The 21379-nt window shown below is 41.9% G+C and overlaps 2 protein-coding genes across 2 annotated transcripts; both read left to right on the top strand.

Annotated features, from left to right (window-relative positions):
* Positions 1-2536: 2536 nt before the first annotated feature.
* On the top strand, positions 2537-3789 carry lbx1a (ladybird homeobox 1a). The gene is made up of 2 exons (XM_005749866.1): positions 2537-2840; positions 3269-3789. The coding sequence occupies exons 1-2, from the start codon at positions 2537-2539 to the stop codon at positions 3787-3789; spliced, it is 825 nt and encodes a 274-aa protein (XP_005749923.1).
* Positions 3790-19354: 15565 nt separating this feature from the next.
* LOC102203405 (coagulation factor IX-like) lies at positions 19355-21223 on the top strand. Its single transcript, XM_005749860.1, has 5 exons — positions 19355-19965; positions 20043-20215; positions 20648-20672; positions 20805-20918; positions 21010-21223. Exons 1-5 carry the CDS (start codon positions 19893-19895, stop codon positions 21198-21200), a joined length of 576 nt encoding a protein of 191 aa, XP_005749917.1. The 5' UTR covers positions 19355-19892; the 3' UTR covers positions 21201-21223.
* The last annotated feature ends 156 nt before the right edge of the window (positions 21224-21379 follow it).

The raw sequence follows: 21379 nt of genomic DNA, 5'->3' as shown, positions 1-21379 counted from the left end.
GTGCTTCCCTTGTTTCCTTTAGCGTAGGATAAACTGGAGCGTCCTTTATGAAAATAGAGGAGACAGAGCTCAGTCACTGTGACAGAACATCTGACAAATTATGATTTAAAAAAAACGGCAATAATGAACAGGGTGGAGCACATCATGTAAATGTTCATTGTAACTGCATTTTCTATTTCATACATAACCTGCATTTGAGTTTTTAACAGCAGTTTATTGAACTTACAGCCAAACTCTGAACATCACACTCCCATAATAAAACTATTTCTTGTTGACTTGTTGCATTGGATTAAGGGCAAAAACACCACTGTGTGTTGTAAGGAAAGCTTCTAAGAGTTCACAGCAGAGACACCACAGGGATTAACTGCTGCCCAAACTGTGGATTTACAAATCGTGGCTCTTATAAGACCAAATCAGCACTGAGCTGTGCTGATTTTCTAACACTGGAATATTTCTAACATTTTGAGTTATTTTCCAGTGTTAGAAAATCAGCACTGCTCAGTGTTAGTCTTTGTTAATCTTCAAAACTGACTAGCTTACTTTTAAACATATAACACTGTCAAAAGTGTTAATTTAACACTCAACAGTGGGTCTATATGGGTCCACACTCAGAGGTGTGGACCCATATAGACACTCTCTAGTGTTAATTTAACACTGGAGATTCAGTTACTGTCACTCAGTTAACAATAATAAATCCACTTAAACTGTTTGATTTTATTAACTCAAATAATTCAAGGCAATCTGAGCTAACACGCCAGGTTTTACATTGCGGAATACTGAAAACTGTGAAGTATATCGTTAATGTTGGAACTGATAGCTTAATGCAGACCTTCCCAAAGTGTGGGGCCCGCCCCCAAAGGGGGGCCCAGAGCCATTGCAGGGGGGCGCGGTATGAAAAGGGGGGGAAGAAAAAACAAAACGCTTGGACCCTGCTGGCACAGGCGCCCACAGACACGCAAAGCAGGAGATGAAGCGTCGCTGAATATGTTTCCAAACCAACTTCATTCTAAGCTAAAGACTAGAAAATATGGTGAAGCAAATCTGCCCTTTGGCTTCACCTGCACAGGAGCTGAGGTAGGTCTCCCTGCAGGATTGGTTTTCCCTGCATCGATAGCAGCGCTGGGCTGTTCAAACCACGCACAAACAGGATCCTACAGCTGTTTATGTTTTTGAACCCATTTTGCACAGAGAGGCATTTTTTGAAAAATGTATTGATGCAATGTTGAATATTATTACACATGAAAAAACAAAACAAAAAAACTACATGTAAAATAATCACACCGTGATGCCTCTGCCTTTCTAAATAGAGGGACAGTAACTGTATGTAAAACCTGACGATAGTCAGATTAACAGTATTTTGTCTCTATCTGCTTTTCTGCAAATCATCTCATGTAAAAAAAAAATAACATGCTCACAGCATGATGTGAAAAAGGCACATACCTTTTAACTTTGTGTGACCAACTCTATAAAATATACAAATAAATGACTAAATAAAAACGCTCGAGTAAATCGATGAACTAATTGTTCAACTTCGAATTATTTCTCTTTTGGAAGTTTCATATTGTGCATAATGTAATACAAATATTTGAAAATATGGAAACAAAATAAAAACCCATGATAACGTGCGTATTTCTACACAACTAAAACCAAAACTTACCTGTAGCCGTCAGAAAACTGCTGCCTTGATAGCAGAATGTTTTAGAAGAAATCATCTCTACAAATAAATTTATAATCTTCCTGACTGGATTTTATTTAGGATTAATTGGCATAAAAAAATATGTGCTCGGTGTCCTCCCTGTCAGTTTGTCCACGTGTTCCTGTCTCGGGCTGTGGTCCGGGGAGCCTGACGCTGATTTTGGCAGAGCGCTCGTCTTACCGCGGGGGTGGCGAGGCTGGAGGTGTGGTAGGGCCTGCTCTGCTCCGCCACTAGCCTTGTAACGCGCTGTCACGCTCGTGCATGGCTCTGTCTGTACAGTTCAGCACGCACTCTCATTTTCTAATTTGCTTATTGTCTGTTTCTGACTGTAACTGGCCTGAAGAGTAATTCTGTGCTACTTACACCGTGTACGCAAATGACGATGATATCGTGCTGATAAACACATTTGCTCGTTTGGTGACAAATGATGTCGTTTTACAGATAAAGTGTAAATAGAGGCTACTCTGATTTGTAATTGGACTGTTCTTCTCTGTTTGCTCTGTCTCAGAGCTCCCCCCCAGCACGCGCGCTCACGCACGCAGAAAGAGAGAGAGAGATAAGGGGAGGGGTGAAGTGAGTAATTGATGGCCTTCCGCAATAACATGTTAGTTAGTCGGTCCAGCTCTTGGTGCATCGCTGTTCACCGAGTGAGTGCCAGTCTTATATATATTCATATTGTACGTCACTCCGAAAAAGTGCTTCAGAGAGACGGTGGGAGTCTGGGAGTCAGAAGTGTTTAGGCAGCGGGCGATATGAGGTTACACCTGTGATCCTTGCCGTGGCTCGTTTTCCTTCATTCTGGTCCAAACTTTGACATTTTCAGTCAGCTGCTGAGCCGTCATGACCTCTAAGGGAGACTCTAAACGTCCAGCTGTTCTTGAGGGCAGTAGTCGCAGTCCGCTGGATCAGCTTCAACCACCGGTCAACACCAACAAACCGCTGACGCCTTTCAGCATAGATGACATTCTCAACAAACCGTCTGTGAAAAGGAGCTACTTTCTCAGCGGAGAGAAGTTGCCCTCGGCTTGTCACGGCGTGTCCAGCCGGGTGCTGCTCAGTCAAACCTCCCCGCTCTGCGCGCTGGAGGAGCTGGCCAGCAAAACCTTTGAAGGCCTGGAGGTCAGCGTCCTGCAGGCTGCTGAAGGTAAAAGGCTGTTTTCTTCCTCTCTTATTGTAGGTAAGGAGAACACCCTCACTGTTACAACCGCAACAGCAGCAGCTTATTTTTCTGAAATATGAAAAATATCCGTAGATGTTTGGAGAAAAAGCTTTCAGCGTTATTTCTTGTACCTAATTGTAAGTACTACTGTTTTCTAAACAAAGAATGATCCTGTGCTATTTTTTCCTATTCGAAAACCGCTGTATGTTTTTAAATGTGCTCATTGAAATTTGACAAAGCACGCTAACTAAATGAATGAATCTGAATGAATGAATTTCGGAATCATTTCAGTGATGTCGTACTGGAGTTTTTGGTGACTTATAATTGGTTTCTTTTGTGTAACACTGTTTTTAGTGACTTATAAACGTGTGTTTTATTCCAGTTTTACATTCTGTATGATCTTATTTCTACAGGCAGAGACGGGCTAACCCTATTCGGTCAGAGAAACACCCCTAAAAAGCGGCGGAAATCCCGTACGGCCTTTACCAACCACCAAATATATGAGCTGGAGAAACGTTTTCTGTACCAGAAGTACTTGAGCCCAGCGGACCGGGACCAGATGGCTCAGCAGCTTGGTCTGACCAACGCACAGGTCATCACATGGTTCCAGAACCGCCGGGCTAAGCTTAAGCGGGACTTGGAGGAGATGAAAGCGGACGTGGAGTCCGCCAAGGCCGCCGGCGCTGTGGCCTTTGAAAAGCTCTCCAAGCTGGCTGAGCTGGAGAAGTCCGCGGCGGCGGCGGGAGGTATGAGTGAGGGGACGATTTCTGGGCCGGGCCAAACCGAGCAACACCAGATCTCTTCCAGATTCCACACCACCGACACCCTAGACCCGCTGCATTTATTACCTCCATCACCTGCATCGACCGGTGACTATCGACTGACCACCAAGTGTTGCTTGGATGATGAAGATGAGATTGACGTTGGTGACTAAGACAGTCGCGTGTTGCCCAATAACGCGATAGTAACAGACAGCCTTTAGAGGATTTACATAGCGGTGCGATTCAAAAATAGACGCCTCCGCTGTGATTTGCCAAAAGCCTTGCTGAACAGGCCCAGGCTCTGAAAGCGCGTGGACTCTTCAGATTCAAACACTGATACTTAAATCTAACACTGCTGTCGATTGGCCGCTGTGGTTACAATCAGAAAGATTTCACTGCACATTTAATGCAGCCTACTTTGTGCTATAAAGCGGTTGAAATGCTTCTGTGAATCAGTTTGTAAGCTTGAGAAGACTGTTTTTAACCTTTTGATATATCAGCCCTCAAACGATAACTGCACAGAACAAGTGCGGTATTAAACATGGCTTAAATAGGGTTTGATGTTTTGTAACACTTCACGTGCCTTTAGAAATACAAAGACGAACCATAATAGCAGACATCTCTACAAATTGTACAAATGTACAAATGTTAATAAAAATGCATTTTTTAAATATGCAGATTATCTCGCGTTGCTCAACATGATTTCCGGGGTGAACCAAGCGTTATTGAAGTGTAACATTTCTGTTTAAACGAAGTTGCTCGAGATAAAGGCTTCTCGTTGAGGAGGACTGTGGGGGAGAAAATGCCAAACTCATCTAAACAGCAACTCACCTTCTGACCTGCTGTGCTTGAACATAATATGGGAAAAGAACGCCTACCCGTAGTTTTCCCCGGGGGCGGCTCTACACCGTCGCGCGATATGGAGACAAGCGTGTCCGCCTGCCTCACCGTCCGGCGGCTCAGTGCGCACAAAGGGCAGTGTTGCAGAGGCCATATGGTTGGAGGGCTCTCCTCTCAATTACGAGTCGCTTTGATGGATCGACTTAACCCGTCTTTTCATCTGCTTATACCCCTTTTGTCACGCATAATTCAGACAGTTTCGTTGGTTGCTGCTGTGTTGAAACACACTTCCATGAATGTGAATGAGGCATAGTGGGGCGGTCAGGGAGCAGTGAAATAATTGACTTATAAAGGAGCGCCTGCAGAGCTCCACCCCCCCTCCCCAATAATCAGACCCAACCAATATACCCCCCCCACAATAAAGTTATGTATCGTTTTGCATGAATAGGCTGTTGATTTTCTTTACTCATTTCAGGTATCACCAGCAAAATAGTTGCATGTTGAATCATCTGGGAATTTACCCAGATTTATTTATTTATTTATTCAGGCAGAGATCTTGACCTCCCCAATGTTCAGCACAAAGTTACGCTGATGAGCTCCTGGTTACACATTTCATCACCCGTATGCTGCATTTTTTTGCATTTGAATTTATGAAATTTACTATTTTAAGAAAAACCTCCCACGGTATTTTTCTTAAAAAAAACTATAAAAGCAACAACTTTGTAACAAAATGTCCAAAGTAGATATAAAATATGTGATATAAAAAATTGATTGTTTATTAAACAATTCTCAAAGGCGATTATTAAAATCAAAAATATGACCAATATTGCCATTTACAGCCAATGCTTGACAGTTTCTTATAGAAACAGCTAAACATGAAAAAGATGTTTTCATATCAATATCCAGCTTGTCATTTCGAATATAGATTTGTGAAGATTTATAATTTGATTTGTCAATAAATATATTTGTTCAGTAGGAAAAAAGAAATTATTATTTGCCACGAAGCGTCCGATTTCCTTTTTCTTTTCTTTCTGTTTAATGTTTTATTTAATTTGTGTGTATATCACAGCAGGCGTATGTAGATGCACAATATATAGAATGACTATGAGTCTATGTGATCTTAGTCAGTCCCCCCATGGGGGTTTGTGTGTTTGTGTGTGTGTGATAGAGAGAGAGGGAGATCATTTATTCAATTGTCCGTAAAATGGAAGTTTGATGCATGTCCTCGTGCCCCCTCCCTTTTTTTCTGTGGGACCTCAACAAAAAAGGCTGTTATCAGCCGAGATCCTCCAAAAGCAACGATAAATTGATCGATCGATTAAAATGCGATGTATATCTTTGTTTCTCTTTAAACTGCCAACTCCTAGACATACTTCCACTTTTACTACTAATGTGCAAAAATCTCGAGCCACCCCTAATTTTGCTTGGAAAATGAGATGCATATGAAGCCATTTATTGAAACATGTGCAACTATACATGGATATATAGTATACAAGACAAAAACAGTATGTACAATTCTAATGAGCTTGAAAGTCAGTTATTAGCATGAACAACTTTGTTTTTCAACAAAGCTTGAACTGTCTCGGTCAAGTCTTCTTGCTTTATGTTAGGAAGTCTTCAGGAATCGTTTTTCATGCTTCTCGAAGGACAATCCAAAGCTCTCCTTTGGATGCTTTTTATTCCATTCTCTGTCAAGATGATCTCACACTGTTTCAACAGTGTTGATGATAGGCCAGCGAGAGGCAGATGCAGGATAGCTCGTCAGCCTGTCGAAAACATATAGATGTTAATAATCGCTGTATGTGTGATGTACCTATAATAGTTTGTTCCTGTTAGCCCACCTGCTAAGGAGAAGATAGGGCACATACAGACACATGTTCAGACATACTCTACAATCATTGTAGCAAGATCAAAATGATGATGATTACGATTATTATGCTGAGACCAGTTCTGTCCAATCTATAAGCAATAGTCAGTGACATATTATCGATTATTTCCTAATTCAAAGCATTGCTCATCGAGCACAAATTCTTGTGTTTGTTGGTGAACTGTACTGTAGAGCTGGACTGTACTGCAATGTAAAGTTCTATGCTGTGAAAGCTGCCCTGCAAATGCCTGCGTGTGTTTTAAGAGCAGTTTGTGATGAGCTGGTGTCCATGCTTTGTGTTTGTGTGAGTCAGGATGGAGCTGAAGAAATGAACTGCCTCTGCTCCAGGGTACAACTTGATTGATCACTAAATAGGCTAAATTTGAAAGTTTTAGTGATAACGTTCCTTTAGAGCACCTTAACACTTCAAACTTCAATTTTACGGTCTATTGAACGAAGTGGTTCCTGACAGAATTGATATATGTAATAATTTACTTGAACCTGTAATTAATTACTATCCAAAAAGAAAACACCCCCTCCTCCAACACATGCCCATTTTGTTTTTAAGTTTCCAAGCTTAGTTGATCATTCAGAAGCAGAAATGAATTTAGCAGTCCAAGAAGATACCTCTCTTTTTTCACACATCGCCTTTCACCCCCCTCCTGGGGCTGAGTTTCCTGGTTGCTAAACTGCTCGTTGAGTGTATTAAAATCAGAGATGCAGAACAAGCTTGGCTGGCTATCTGGTGGAAAAAAGAAATTGCCTGTCCACTTTTGTGATGTGTTCATGCTGAGCAGGTTCTTCTTAATGTGGCTTGTCATTGCAACCTGGGATTTACAGCCGGCAGGTAGGGCGCACACTTTACGGTGTTAGCACACATATTTGTTTACAGTGTGTGAAAAGAAAAACAATGAAAGACTTTCAGAAAACCTGGAGAACTATTAAACTACAAGAGGGCTTCCTACCTTGACCATTTCAATTTCAGTAAGAAAAAAGGATGACACAAGCATAGAAACTGCCCACAAACGTCTGTAGATTTGTCAGATTATACAATCAGAACTTTTATTAAGTCTCTTATGTTTACACGTTCAAAAGTAAGTAAATAGATCATTGTTAAAGGAAACAATGGTGGAAAAAAGTTTTCTTTTAGTTGATAACTTACTGATGAAGCAGCACAGGGGTGTTGTGTGTGACTTCAAACATCCTGCTTACCTAAGGTGTAGAAATTCTATGAGGAGGAGGAGCCATTTTCTGGGTATTCTAGCTTCCCACCAGGTTAACTGGTGATTCTAAAAAGGCTCAGGGAGGGGTGGCCATCTGCTGCCACTGGTTGAGGATGAATCCAGACTGGTTCTACAGAAGAGCGGTCCCAAAGCTGAAGGCTCTGCCTCCCTTTCTACTTTTAAATAGCCAATCTAAGAGGACGCACACTATTGGTGTAATATGGTACTATAAGGGCATTAAGATAAGATGGGGCCTAATTATTAAGACCTTGTGTGTGAGGAGCAGGATTTTAAAGTTTATTCTGGATTTAACAGGGAACCAATGAAGAGGGGCCAGTATGGGAGAAATATGCTTTCTCTTTCTGCTTGACAGTACTTTGGATTAAGATGAAGTATTTAAAGATCACTGAATAAGATATATGAATGTGTAACGCTGCAGGCGTGGCTGGAGACCAAGTACAAGTAACAGTGTTAAAAGTAACAGCGTTACTTTTTTCAGTAACGAGTAATCTAACTAATTACTATTTCTATTGTTACAACGCCGTTACCGTTACTAACAAGAAAATGCGGTGGCTTTACTATTTTTCAGCAGACGGCTGAAGCTGTGTTCAGCTTACCGCTTCTATCAGTTGCACGTAAGTAGCTGTAAGTAATCTGGGCGCTACAGCTTTAAGCAGCTGTGCGCGCTCCCGCGGGCTGCAATCACTTTCTTACAGACGATCAGCTTTTTGGCACAACACCTGGATCTCAGGGGGCAAAACGATCGCATGAGTGCTGCTGTTTGACTGAGGAAGAATAAAGTAGTGGTGGTAAGCCAATCACATGACCTCTTAAAGACAAAGCAACAAGGTGATATATACCAGGTTTTAAATTGTGTTGATAGGTCTCGTAAAACCAGAGTCATGATAAACAATATATACGCGTGTTTTTCACTCAATAGTCACGTTTACTGTCTAAGGACAGCGCAGCGAGACCTCTCTGCTTATGAGCAAACAAAAATATAACTTTTTTGTCTGTTAACCCCGGTTCTCTGTTCCTGCTTTAATTGTCAGTCCAAAGTCATTCCTAGAACCTAGTTTGTTTGAAACACAATTCATCTACAGACTGTGAACGCACCTTATTTTTTCTGTTATTGGTAAAGGAAAACGCTCACCTGTTCACAACCTGATTGCCCACTCTCCAGCCGCATTTCTCTCATGCCCCTGGATTTCCTTCTAAATGCCAATCAATTACTCCTTCTAAGCCTAAATTTACCTTTTCAACAATTAAGACTCTTAAAAATATTCCCAAGCACCAGAATAAACATTTCCTCCCACCTGGACTGCAGTCAGTGTTCTCCCTCCTCTCTGGTGGAGCTCCTGTGCCGATAAACAATCCACTACCTTTCAATAAACTCTAAAAACCTGCCCCAATCTTCAGGCGATGTTGTGTAGGATTGTCAACCAAGACAGCCCAAGACTGAGGGCCTGTAGGAACTCAGGTTAAATCTCCTTCATCCTAGGGGGTCAGCCATCAAGGAGTTATTTAACTGCCTCAGTGACCTCACCCCCACAAAGGATGAGTCATCCCTCACATTCCCAGATTGCACTATGGAAGGCGTGTCAGTGGGATTCAGATCCTTATAGTATCCCTTCCCTATCTTTATCCTCAGTTGAAATCAGCAGTACCCTACCTGCAATATAACACATGTGAGTAGAGCACCGCCTTCTGTTCCTGAGTTACCTGCCAGCTTGTGTCATGGCTGACCAAAAGTCTTGATCCATGTTCTCACTGAACCCCGCCCAATTATTTTTCTCTTTCTGTTTTTCCATTTTCCTTTAGTCTGTTTATTTATTCATTTCCATTACTGTTATTTCAGTTACTACATCATATGCGTAGTATGCAGTGTTGGGTAAGTTACTTTAAATTAGTAACTTAGTTACATTACTAGTTACTTCTATCAAAAGTAACTCAGTTACTTCAAGTTACTCGTTACTTTCAAAGTAACTAGTTACTAGGGAAAGTAACTTTGGTTTTACTCAGAATTCTCTTGTTAATCTGTTGCTTCCGTAACTGGATACCCAGCAAGACTGTAAGTCTTCTAGCTTGCTTACATGTTAGCTCTATCCTGCCACAGTGCACTGTGCCACCTACCAATAGAAAGGAAAAGATAATGTGCATATTTCCACGAGAGAAATCCCACGCCTGGACCGTCATTGACTGCTGCCATGATTCTAGCCTACGTCACAGCGTCATGTGCGCCTTTTACATCCAACATCCAAAACTGCAGTCGTGGTGCTTTCGATTGTACTCAGAACTCGGAAATTCTGCCTTCTGAATAGGAAGATGTAGGCAACACCAGACTGCAGATGAGCTGCATACAGGGCTGGACTGGGAGAAAAAAACCCCCAAAAAAACCCAAAGCAAAAAACAATTATCGGTCCAGGTGTTTTGACTAGAGACCGGCCGCCATTATAAGCCTTTGAATGAAAACAAACGCTGTTGTGACAGTGATGTACACTGTTCTGATAATAATAATAATAATGGATTGGATTTATATAGCGCTTTTCAAGGCACCCAAAGCGCTTTACAATACCACTATTCATTCACTCTCACATCCACACACTGGTGGAGGCAAGCTACAGGTGTAGCCACAGCTGCCCTGGGGCAGACTGACAGAAGCGAGGCTGCCATATCGCGCCATCGGCCCCTCTGGCCAACACCAGTAGGCAAGTAGGGTAAAGTGTCTTGCCCAGGGAAAACAATGACCAGGACAGAGAGCCCGGGGATTGAACCGGCGACCTTCCGGTTACAGATGCAATTCCCAACCCCCTGAGCCACGGTCACCCAAATGGTATATATGCATCAATCAATCAATCGTTCGTTGTAAGAGTCAGATAAAAAAATGTTTTTAAAGCGAGACATTTTAAATGAGAATAAGAAAGAAAAGTATTTCTTTGTGCCCCCCTCTCCCTGTTAATGCCCCCCCGTGTGTGTGTGTGTGGGAGGGGGGGGGGAGTGAGAGTGGCCCACAGGAGCCGCTGATCTCTGAATGTCCATCCATCCATCCATTCGCTTATCCTTTTCAGGGTCGCGGGGGGCGCTGGAGCCTATCCCAGCTGTCATAGGGCGAGAGGCGGGGTACACCCTGGACAGGTTGCCAGTCTGTCGCAGGGCCAACACACAGGGACAGACAACCATTCACACTCACTCGCACACCTAGTGACAATTTGGATTATCCAATTAATCTATCCCCTCTCTGAATGTCTGACTTGTAAAATGTGTCATTAGTGAAAAGAAGTTGCAATGGACTAAATAATCCCATTCTGATTTTGTGATTCTTAAATTATTAATATTATTTAATTATCCTTTTGCTTTGCTCCTGCTAAATTTTTAAAAGAAAATTATCTGCAATTAAAGTCTAAATTGTGGACGTTCCCTTTTTAACACTTTGTGGAACAGTAAATGTAAAAATCTGAGTTTCAACCCATTTTAGTGTAAATAGCCCTTATAGGTTACTCCAGCCCTTTAAACGTACCAGACCCTTGAGGTTTACTCTCCAGGCCCCTAAAATTAACCCACGTATTCCAAGTGCACTAATCAAGAGGGAAGTTGAAGTAACAAGTGTGGCTGGTCGGACACCTGGATTTCAAGGCGCTCAGGACTGGGCAAGTCCCCAGTTCCATCTAAGCTTTGTATTGCCTACTGGGTAAGACTCACTAACAGAGAGCTGATCCATAATTCCTGTGTCAGGGTGCTGGTTCCTCAGATTGACAATATCAAAAGGAATCAACTGAGGTTCAGTGTAAAATTGAATACAGGCTCAAATCAGAACATAAGTCATAATCTTAACCAAGCATTTTTAGTTCTTTTTAAAGATATCTAATTTATCTGTCAATATTTTAAATTAATTCACTTTACTCACCCATCTTGAAGGCTCGCTAGATTGAGATCTTCATTACTGTAGCTAAAACCTGATTTTACCCCTAGGATCAGATTAACTTACCATCATTAGACTTGTGTAGAAGCCCGTACAAAAGCAAATAGTGAATCTGTCATGGTTCCATAGTCTGTCTTGCTTTTCCTGTCCCTCCACCTCCCTGCCGACTGCTTACCTGTTAGTAATTAGCTTTCAAATGAACTTGTGACTCATGGGATATCAGGCTGGCCACTTATGACTGGAGCACAGATCGTTGGAACAAAGATCATTGCATCAGCAGGTACACACTTGGCCTCTGTCTAGTTTTGATTTCTCTGTTTCCTATTCCCATGAAATAACCCATATCTTTGTGCAGACCTCTCTGTGAGTTCAGGGCCATGTGAACATCTTTTTGTGTGTGCCCTTGAAAGACTTTAAAATTAAATAAAATGAGCGAGTTATGAAACAATAATAATGGATTGCATTTATATGGCGCTTTTCGAGACCCTCAAAGCGCTTTACAATGCCACTATTCATTCACTCTCACACACTGGTGGAGGCAGCTACAGTTGTAGCCACAGCTGCCCTGGGGCAGACTGACAGAGGCGAGGCTGCAATAACGCGCCATCTGGCCATCACCAGTAGGCGGCAGGTGAAGTGTCTTGCCCAAGGACACAACGACCGAGACTGTCCGAGCCGGGGCTCGAACCGGTAACCTTCTGATTACAAGACGAACACCCAACACTTGAGCCACGATCGCCCCGTGATTATGAAGCTAATCTTTAATCTCAGCTAAACCAATTTTCTCAGAAACAAATAAAACACTGAAATAAAACAAACATTTAGAAATTATCTAAGTGGAGGGGCTTGAAAACGACGTGGCAGGAGTCAGGCGTTCTCACCGGCTTCAGTGAGCCTTGACCTCCCAGTCAGCTATCGAGCTGGTGCGTAACAGAAGTCTCAGAAAACGTAGGAGCACTTTTGCAAATATGTGATGTCTTGATAAACCAAGAAATTATTTTAAGTTTACAGATCTACATTCTTGCCTGAAATTATCTTAAAAGTTTATTTTGTGTCACAGAAACAGTAATATTTCAAACTTTTTAGTCACTCTTCTCCACCATTGCTGCGTTTGAGTATTGGGTGAAATGCATTCTGGGATATTTGGCTGCACAAGTCACCACAGATGTGCGCTAGATAGAATGGGAGGAGCATGAACACATCTGGGAACACAATTCTCAGCGTATTTGAGTTGATGTGTACTTCGAATTGGAACAGTACTTGGTCTATGACTAACGATGTATCACAACTCCACGAGAACGCAAGTGCACACACACAAGGATGCATACTAAGAAACGGCCTTAGTGTGTGTCTCTATCGATGCTTTTAGAAGGTTGAAAGGATATATTTGTGTGGCTTCTTGCTCCTTGGCGAGTAACTTTAAGTTGGATGAAGGGAGCAATACAAGAACTTTGTCTTACCCTAGCCCGTCTGTTGTACAGGGGCTGCTGAAGTTCCTGGGCTTGGAAAAAGGTATCTTGTAATAACCTCCCTAACATGTGTAGCTTAGCTCTCAGGTCCAGAATGTGCTGAATTAAACTTTTTCGTTGGCTTTGACGTTCCTCCCATTTCCTTCAACTAGGTCCAACATCAACTCAAAGGGTGGGAATACTGTGGAGGCCTGGGTCACCATCAGCACTGCAAGCAAGAGATCGTCTAGCCAAGGATCCTCATTATGTTCATCAACGTGAGTGAACTTTATGAATCATGGACTTTAAAGTTTTGTTCTGCCACTGCACCAGTCCATCAGTCTGAGGGTAATAACGTCTGGTACAGTCTATCCAGAAAAGGGCAAAAGCAGAAGCTAACTGCAGCCTTGTGCAGCACTACAGGAAACTTTTGAATATCCCCATGCTCAAACCTAATCTCCACCCATTCTGCCTCCAGCAATGCTCTGGGTCAAATCAGGGTTTGATGGACCAAGGTTTGCACGCATCCTTTCCAGAGGGGAGAGGTGTTGGTAGGCCGGCAACACAGAACACCTGCGAGAAATGTCCCAGCCGCCCACACCTCCTTTACTCCTGCTGCAACAACTGTGCAACCCTCTTGAATTGGATACAGAGCCTTCAGAATGATCATTCAAATTCTTAACAATCTCACAATAGCTTCAAACATGAACTCTAACGCTAAATACCCTTCAAAATGCAGGAACCCCCCCCCCCCCAAATTAGATGATTCCCTATGAGCACGCACTGGAAACAGTGGGAAGAAAAATGCTCTTTTACCAGGAAGAAACGTCCAGCAGAAGCAGGTGCAGGTTGGGTCAGCCATCTGCCACGACTGGTGAGGAGAAGGAGCTCAGACAAAGTTGCATCCTCCTGATGTTAAACAGCAAATTTTCCAAAAACAAGCTTTCCTGGTTATTGCTCCTCTACTGTCACCTTGTGGTGACTTTTTCATAGTACAGTCAGTCTGCAAGTCAGGGTCATAATGAAACCACATGAAGCAGTTCAAGTCATGCTTAGCATCAGAAGAATTTGTGACACAGGCAAATGTTACTCATATATGGAGGTAAGGATGTATTAGGCTGTGAAACACAAGAAACCTATTTACTGAACTTTGGGACAAAAACCTGGAAGGTCTGCTTAATCGGAATCAGAACACTTTATTAATCCCTCAGGAAACTATGTCCTTGGAGGCATTTCATAGTCCTCAACACCCAGTTTTGAATTTTATAACCTTTAGAAGACAAATATTTATGAATAAATAGAATTAAACAGTTAAACCCAAGCCTCAATTTTAATACAGATATATCCTTTTAGGCAGGGGTCCCCAATCCCAGTCCACGAGGGCCAGTGTCCCTGCAGGTTTTAGATCTCACCCTGGGTCAACACACCTGAATCACATGATTAGTTCATTACCAGGCCTCTGGAGAACTGGGCTGTCTCCCAATTCAGGGTCTGCAGCCTTAAAGTACGCAGCCTCAAAGATCCTCAAGGGCCGCGTACTCAAAGACCGCTAAGGCCGGAAGTGCGAGGCTTGTGAAATGGTGCGGTCTAGCCTCCATCACGCTGCCCAGGTTGCCTAGCAACCATGATACTAACAGCTGGAAACATTTCATACAGCTGTGTTTGACAGAAATGAAGGAGAAAATCTTTTGTTCATTTGTTTGTTGCTACATGAGCTTTGATCATTCTCTGTAAGATTAAGCTCAGCTATTGAACGGTGTGTATTTTAAAGTAAAGACTTTAAAACCAAGTTAGTACAAACGTCACTGATGTCACATGACTTTGCCGACATGTGGCCAACAGGAATGTTTTAATGTTCTTCGTTATTAAACATTTGCACATAAATAAGTGACATAATATTCAGTACTTACTTAAAATTTACTCTTCGGCCGCCCCTCATCCGTTGTTTTTTTTCGGCAAAATTATCCACACGCACTGCTGCGCTATGCATTCTGGGATATGTTGGGCCATGAAGTCTACACCGCCACAGCCTTAAAATTCAGGGAAATGAAGGACTCATTTGAGGGCCGCATTTCGAGCCGCCTTTGAATTGGGACAGCCTTCGGCGCGCCGCTGTGACGTAATCGGCCTTGAAATGCGGCCTTTAAGGCTGCAGACCCTGAATTGGGATACAGCCTATAAATGTGCAAAGGGCCAATTAGGCAAATGGTGAGCAGGTGGGTAAACAAACAGGTGCAAGCAGTCAAGGGATAATGACATAAAGGAAGTAAAACTAAATGCAATATAGAAGGAATAAAAGACTACAAAATAAAAAAGTAACACGAGAGAGACAGAGATGGAGACATAACAAGAAACACAGATTAGACATGACAAACTGAAACTCAAGGAATAAACAAAAGTATAACCCTGAACATAAACAAACTGCTCATCTAAAGGCTGAGACTATAAACATAAAGAAACCAACCAGAAAGTAAATGTTGTTAGAAGAATCTAAAACTGGGAACAACATAAGAATCCCAAAATTAATGCCAAATATCAGGACCAGGAGAGGTCCACGAAAGATGGATTGAACCACTAACCTTCCCATCAGCAGGTGACCTGCTCCACCACCATGAAAAAACTCCATGATAGTTTTTTGTTTGTTTGTTTTTTATTTCATTAAGGGAAAACTGGAGCTGGTTCTGAGCAAAGAGGACAGTGTGGTTGTTTTTTTAAAGAATTCTAATTAAGGCACTGACAGGGTACAGGATAACTTTGATTATTGGTTCAGCATCTCAGTGCCTGGGTTGCCGTTAGTTCCCTCTTTTTTCCCAATCAGTTCACTGCTTCTTTTAATCTTGATTCTACACTAAACAATGGGGACTCTTTTTTGTAAAAGTCCCATAAACTATGGGCTACTATACTTACATTTGACATTTCACTCTCCTGAAACTAACACAGGTCACTGAGCATTCACTGTTAACTTCACTGCTGTACTGCTGTAAACCACAAGGGGGTGTATCCTCACTGTTTGTTTCAGAAGAATAACTCTGTGTGTTCCTCGTGTAACCCAAGGCGCTCAAAACTTTCTTAATTACGAATGAGCCAAGTGAACAATACCTGATAGTTACTGATTCATTCATTAATACATTCCTAATAACTCCTGATCCAGGTAATCATTTAGTTAGAGAGAAATACTATATTAAATATTATGTAATACATGAAATGCTATATTAGTGAATTGTGATAGAATTGTCTGTATGTAAGAAAAAGCAATAGTTTTTCTTACATACAGTGATTCCTCTTTAACTCTAATCCAAACACTAAATTCAGTTTAATTCAGTTTTATCTGATGAGAACCAAATTCCAACAGTAATCACCTCAAGGTGTTTACATGACACAAAACATCCATTTCTTATCCAACTCAAAGTGTCCCTTATTGTAAAGTCTTACGCATGGAGATGGAGCTTAACAGGTCAGCTCTGAATTTGTTTCTTCTTGTTGTCAAATTGAAAACTCAGATTTTTCAGTCACATTTGAAATAATGAAAGCTTGTAAAGATACGGTTTTGACTCAAACTCTTTGTAAAGTCACTGCACCAACATGTCTTCTATGGTATTGCACGGTAATGTGAATGGGATTGCAATATAAAGCTAAAGAAAATTAATTTAAATAATACAACCATAATCTGATTTTTTTTCCAAGCTGATCCTGTTAAAGGACATTGTGTTAATCTGTAGTTCTTTATAAACAACCAACATTATGAACTGTGCTAACACAGCACAGTTGGCGGTTTTGTCACATACAGGTGGAGTATTAAAACGCCTCAGTGACAAGCAAACCTGAAAATGTATGCATTTAATGCGCCTTCTCCTTCAGTTTGGCAAATTATTCACGATGACAGAAAAAAGTTTATTTCTATAACTCTATGACTTGCCATTGTTTACTGTCAAAAGAAGCCCATCATTAGTTAGCTGGTTAATTTTTCGGTTGAGAAATTAATTGGTCTATGAAATTATAAAGCATCTTGCTGCAGAAAATAATAAGTCTCTCTGTATATCTGATAATGCAGTTTTCAGGAGTTTCAGGAGACGGGTTTGTTATTTGGAAAAATTACACTACAGCTCCCCTGCAACGCAAACACTTTTTATAGCCTTTATAAAGTACTAACTAAAATGCTACAGTGTATTCTTAATACTACTAATATAATTCGTTATTATCTGGCAGATTATTCTATTTTCTGATCCTATTTATTGTATCATGGAGTGTGATTTTAAAAAATATTTCTTATATCTGTCCCTGCGACAGTGCAGCTGAATCAAAGAAAGTGCTGCCTGTCCGGTAACAGGGTGGTCAGTTTGTTTAGTGACCTCCTGTGTACCACTCCTTCACAAATGTCCCATTTACGGCCAGTTACAGACTCAACCGTCCTGATCAGTTCATCCAGCCTTATATTGGATGAATAAAGTTATTTGTTTTATATACTGTTTTATATACGCGCTGAATAGTTTTCTACACGAGATCGCTGCAGCCTTACCTAATGTCCACCTACTGTTACTCATTTATATTAAGATTTTAACATCTAGTTGGTGTTGGTATGGCAAGTAGCCTTCAGTAATAGTAATAAATCACACAGCAATAGTACATTCATGTAGTTGTAAAGTATTCAGAATACATTACTTCTATAATCTTTGGTGGAATACATTTTAAAATTAACCTTCCCAACACTGTCAACAGGTTAGCACCTCATACCACAGTGCAGCAAAGCAGTCTCATGAGTGCTGGGAAGGACGAGCCCAGAGCCCAAAACAGACAGTGCAGGAGATGACAAGGTAGTAATTGTATGGTGAAAATTGCCAAAATGCAAGTACATGCAGCCCAGAGAGTGACACACACCCACCATCTCCCCTCTGAAGCGTGGGCGAACAGAAAGAGTGCATGGGACTGATAGCCTCTGGGTAACCCACCTGCCCCTCAAGGCCCTTCGTATTTAGTGATATGCAGTGTTGGGCAAGTTGCTTTGAAAAAGTAATTAATTATAGTTACTAGTTAGTTCTTCAAAAAAGTAACTGAGTTACAAGATTCTAAAAGTAATTACTTGAAAAGTAACTATTATGTTACTTTAAAAAAACGTTTAACCCTCTGGGGTCGAGGGTATAATTGGCCATTTTTACCTACCTTTGATGTTCCCTCTATTTCACCTTTAAAAACTATTTACTTTGCCTTGTTTGGTATCATCCTTTTCAGCACAACCTCACGTGTCTGAATTTACAGTTGTGTTTTCATTTTGACATACTGTATTAACACAATCTAAAATCAGACTAAAAAACAAAATATGAGTACACTCTAAAAAATATTTTGTTGCCTCAACTTAAAAAAGTGAGGTAACAATTTCCACTCAGCTTTTTAAGTTACAAATTTTGCATATTATTAAGTAAATTCAGCAAGTAATTTTTAGGTTTGGCTAACTCAACTTGTTTAACAAACTAACATGATTTACCTTTGACCTCCACAAGCATAATTAAGTTTATTCAACCTAATATTAATTTAAAATTTCTGGTAAAATTAAGTTGAGAAATTACATTAGTTGAGTTACACCAACGAACTTTTTTACATATATCCTACTCACAATTATCCATGCCAATTAGTTTAGGTTTCTATAGTAGCTTTTCTAAAAATCACACAAAGCCATTTCACTTATTCCAATTGATTATTTTATTACAAAACATTTTCAAAGTAATACACTTCTGTGTCAATACAACATAAATGAAACATTACAGCAGCCCTTTAATTATAAATGACTAAGAAAAAAAAAGTACTTCATGTACATTAACTTAAATTGGTATCAACTTGTTCAACTTGTCGCAGAATCAAGGAAATGACAAAAGATTTTAATGTTCAACAACGGAACAATCCAAAGCTACGATTATATGTATTACAAACTTTTCTCAAAACTACACTCATCTAGGACTGCATACAAAAACGTACATCGGAATACTACAGTCCAATTCACATTCGTTTCATGACAGAACTTTGCACTTAACAGACATTACCCGTGGACTGGTTTAAGCCCATCAAGTTCCAGAAATACCTCTAGAGTGTTCTTTACTTGTTTTGGGTAGCTCAGATTGAGAGTGTATATAAGCCCCATCATTAAGGCACACGCTCTGGGCACATCAAGGTCTTCCAGGACTGCTGTTCCTTCAATCACAATTTTAGCGACAGCTTTGAGAGACACTGCTGCACGTCTGGTGACTACAATCTTTACCACTTCTTCTGGGAACTGTTGTTCACCATCCTGGCAAGTAGGTAGTTTAAATGGAAACATGTCAGCATTTTATGTGCCATTTAAAAATATTTCAGGAAGCCGGTTTAGAAAACTCAGAGTGAAAAACGATACTCAGGGTTGAGTAACCCCGAACTGTCCAACTCGGAATATTCGGTTTCAGAAAGGCTGATAACAATTAGTTCAGTCAACGCGGAGTTGCTTTAACCCCAAGTTAAGCGCATGCACGAGGATACATAAAGCCCTGATTAGAGCACAGATTAAGCGAGTCACCATGGAGACGGAGGGAAAGAAGGCGCGGTCAATGTATCTTACAGCGCTTGATGGCAGCATCTGCCGATAACATGCAAATTTTAAAAGTATCTGTACTGCAGTACAGATACTGCAGTACCACGTGTACTCTGTTCAGCAGGCCCTGCACGTGTCGCTGTCGGTGCTCTGAAGGTTATTCCAGAGTTGGCTCCGTTCCTCTTAAGCCTTTGGAATATTTTCATGAACAGCTGCTTCCTACAGGATCATCAAAAGGTGCTGTGACCTTTGACCTTTTCACCTTTACAGGTCAGCAATGAAAATACTCCAGCAGAAAAGAGTTCAGACGTGTTGTCGTCTCTGCGGCTGATGTGACATCTGCGTGTCAATATTTGAGCTGTGGTTAACCATCAATCCGTCAGCTGCTCCTCCATCCTCCATTTTGCCCGCAGCCGTCGGACAGACATGCTGCCGTCCACAGCCGTGACTCTGAGCGTTGGCGCTCTGCTCGTCTGCTCTGCGCTCATCCAGTGTTCAGGTGAGACACACCCACGCTCGTGTTTTCCGCCTCTGCGGCACAGTCTGAGTGTTTCAGTTTTTCTGTCCACCCCTCAGTGTTCTTGGATCGGTCGGCGGCCGGCCAGATCCTGCGCTCCTCCTCCAGGAGGCGACGAGCCAACTCGCATTTCCTGGAGGAGATGCTGCCCGGGAACCTGGAGCGGGAGTGTTACGAGGAGCGCTGCTCACTGGAGGAGGCCACAGAGATCTTCCAGACCCAGGAGAAGACGGTACGAAGCCCACCGCCGCCCACGCAGCAGATTACCACCGTGTTACTTTATTTAAACATATATTAAAGCAAAGTCAGCACCACAGACCCGTGCTAACCCAGAGAGGACCGCTTCGTCCTGATTGATGATGCTGGGCCCAAAACCTGACCCTCAGCGGGTGGAGCTAAATGCTTAAATAAGGATTTCGACGTAGTTCTAGTCAAGGGTGTGTAGCTAGCAGAGTGTGTGTAGAGGAAGCAGCTGAAATGATGGAAGTCATCAGAAAACATCACCCTCGTTCATCCCGGACACGAATCAGGACGATTACAGAGCAGGAGATCAGCTTAGCTGTGCACACACAGGATGCAGAGCGTTGTCGTGTCTGCAGACTCTTACACAGTCGTTCAACATAACCACAGCTGCAGTCACTAACTCTGAGTCCTTGTCCCACAGATGGAGTTTTGGTACAGATACACAAGTGAGTACGAACAACCCAGTCACTCAGTTTGTGGCAGCTCAGCTGGATGTGCTTTAGTCTGACTACAGTCTGAAATCTGATCAGGTGTCTTCTACCAATGACTCAGCTGAGTTCCTCACCTGTGTGTCTTAGATCTGAACCCCTGTGGGACCAACCCCTGTCTGAACGGAGGCATGTGCACCCTGGACCGAGGAGACTTCACGTGTCTTTGTCCTCCCCAGTATCAGGGCAAGATCTGCAACACAGGTAACAAACACCTGAAACTCAGGTACACCACCTTTAAATCGAGCAAATGACACCTGACAAATGAAATATTTATGAAAATTGCCTTGGGTAGTGGTGTTGGAGTGCCACTATAGAAATGGTGGCTGTATGCAGTACTGCAGAGACCTGGCAGGTGGCGCTGGAGTTCAGTGTGGCTGTGCTGACGGATACTTCCTAGAGAGTGACAGACAGAGCTGCTCCAAGACCGGTAACACTCCCAGGACCCACATTGTATTAGTATTACTGCACATAATACTACAGTAAGTGCAGACGGGATTTATTACTTCCAGGCTGGACGACTGTAATTCATTATTATCAGGATGTCCTAAAAACTCCCTGAAAAGCCTTCAGCTGATCCAAAATGCTGCAGCAAGAGTCCTGACAGGGACTAGAAAGAGAGAGCAGATTTCTCCTGTTTTGGCTTCCTGTTAAATCCAGAATTC

The sequence above is a fragment of the Pundamilia nyererei genome, unplaced genomic scaffold (assembly GCF_000239375.1).
Source record: "Pundamilia nyererei isolate P.nyererei 1_Seehausen unplaced genomic scaffold, PunNye1.0 scaffold00256, whole genome shotgun sequence".
NCBI classification, from domain to species: domain Eukaryota; kingdom Metazoa; phylum Chordata; class Actinopteri; order Cichliformes; family Cichlidae; genus Pundamilia; species Pundamilia nyererei.
This window is presented reverse-complemented; position numbering and strand designations above follow the sequence as displayed.

What these genes read in the sequence shown, in the direction of transcription:
- lbx1a (XM_005749866.1), top strand. Translation starts at nt 2,537, where the DNA reads ATGACCTCTAAGGGAGACTCTAAACGTCCAGCTGTTCTTGAGGGCAGT. An exon ending in CGTCCTGCAGGCTGCTGAAG is followed by an intron (nt 2,841 to 3,268) that starts GTAAAAGGCTGT and finishes TTATTTCTACAG; the next exon opens with GCAGAGACGGGCTAACCCTA.
- LOC102203405 (XM_005749860.1), top strand. Translation starts at nt 19,893, where the DNA reads ATGCTGCCGTCCACAGCCGTGACTCTGAGCGTTGGCGCTCTGCTCGTC. An exon ending in TGCGCTCATCCAGTGTTCAG is followed by an intron (nt 19,966 to 20,042) that starts GTGAGACACACC and finishes TCCACCCCTCAG; the next exon opens with TGTTCTTGGATCGGTCGGCG. An exon ending in GGGCAAGATCTGCAACACAG is followed by an intron (nt 20,919 to 21,009) that starts GTAACAAACACC and finishes TGCCTTGGGTAG; the next exon opens with TGGTGTTGGAGTGCCACTAT.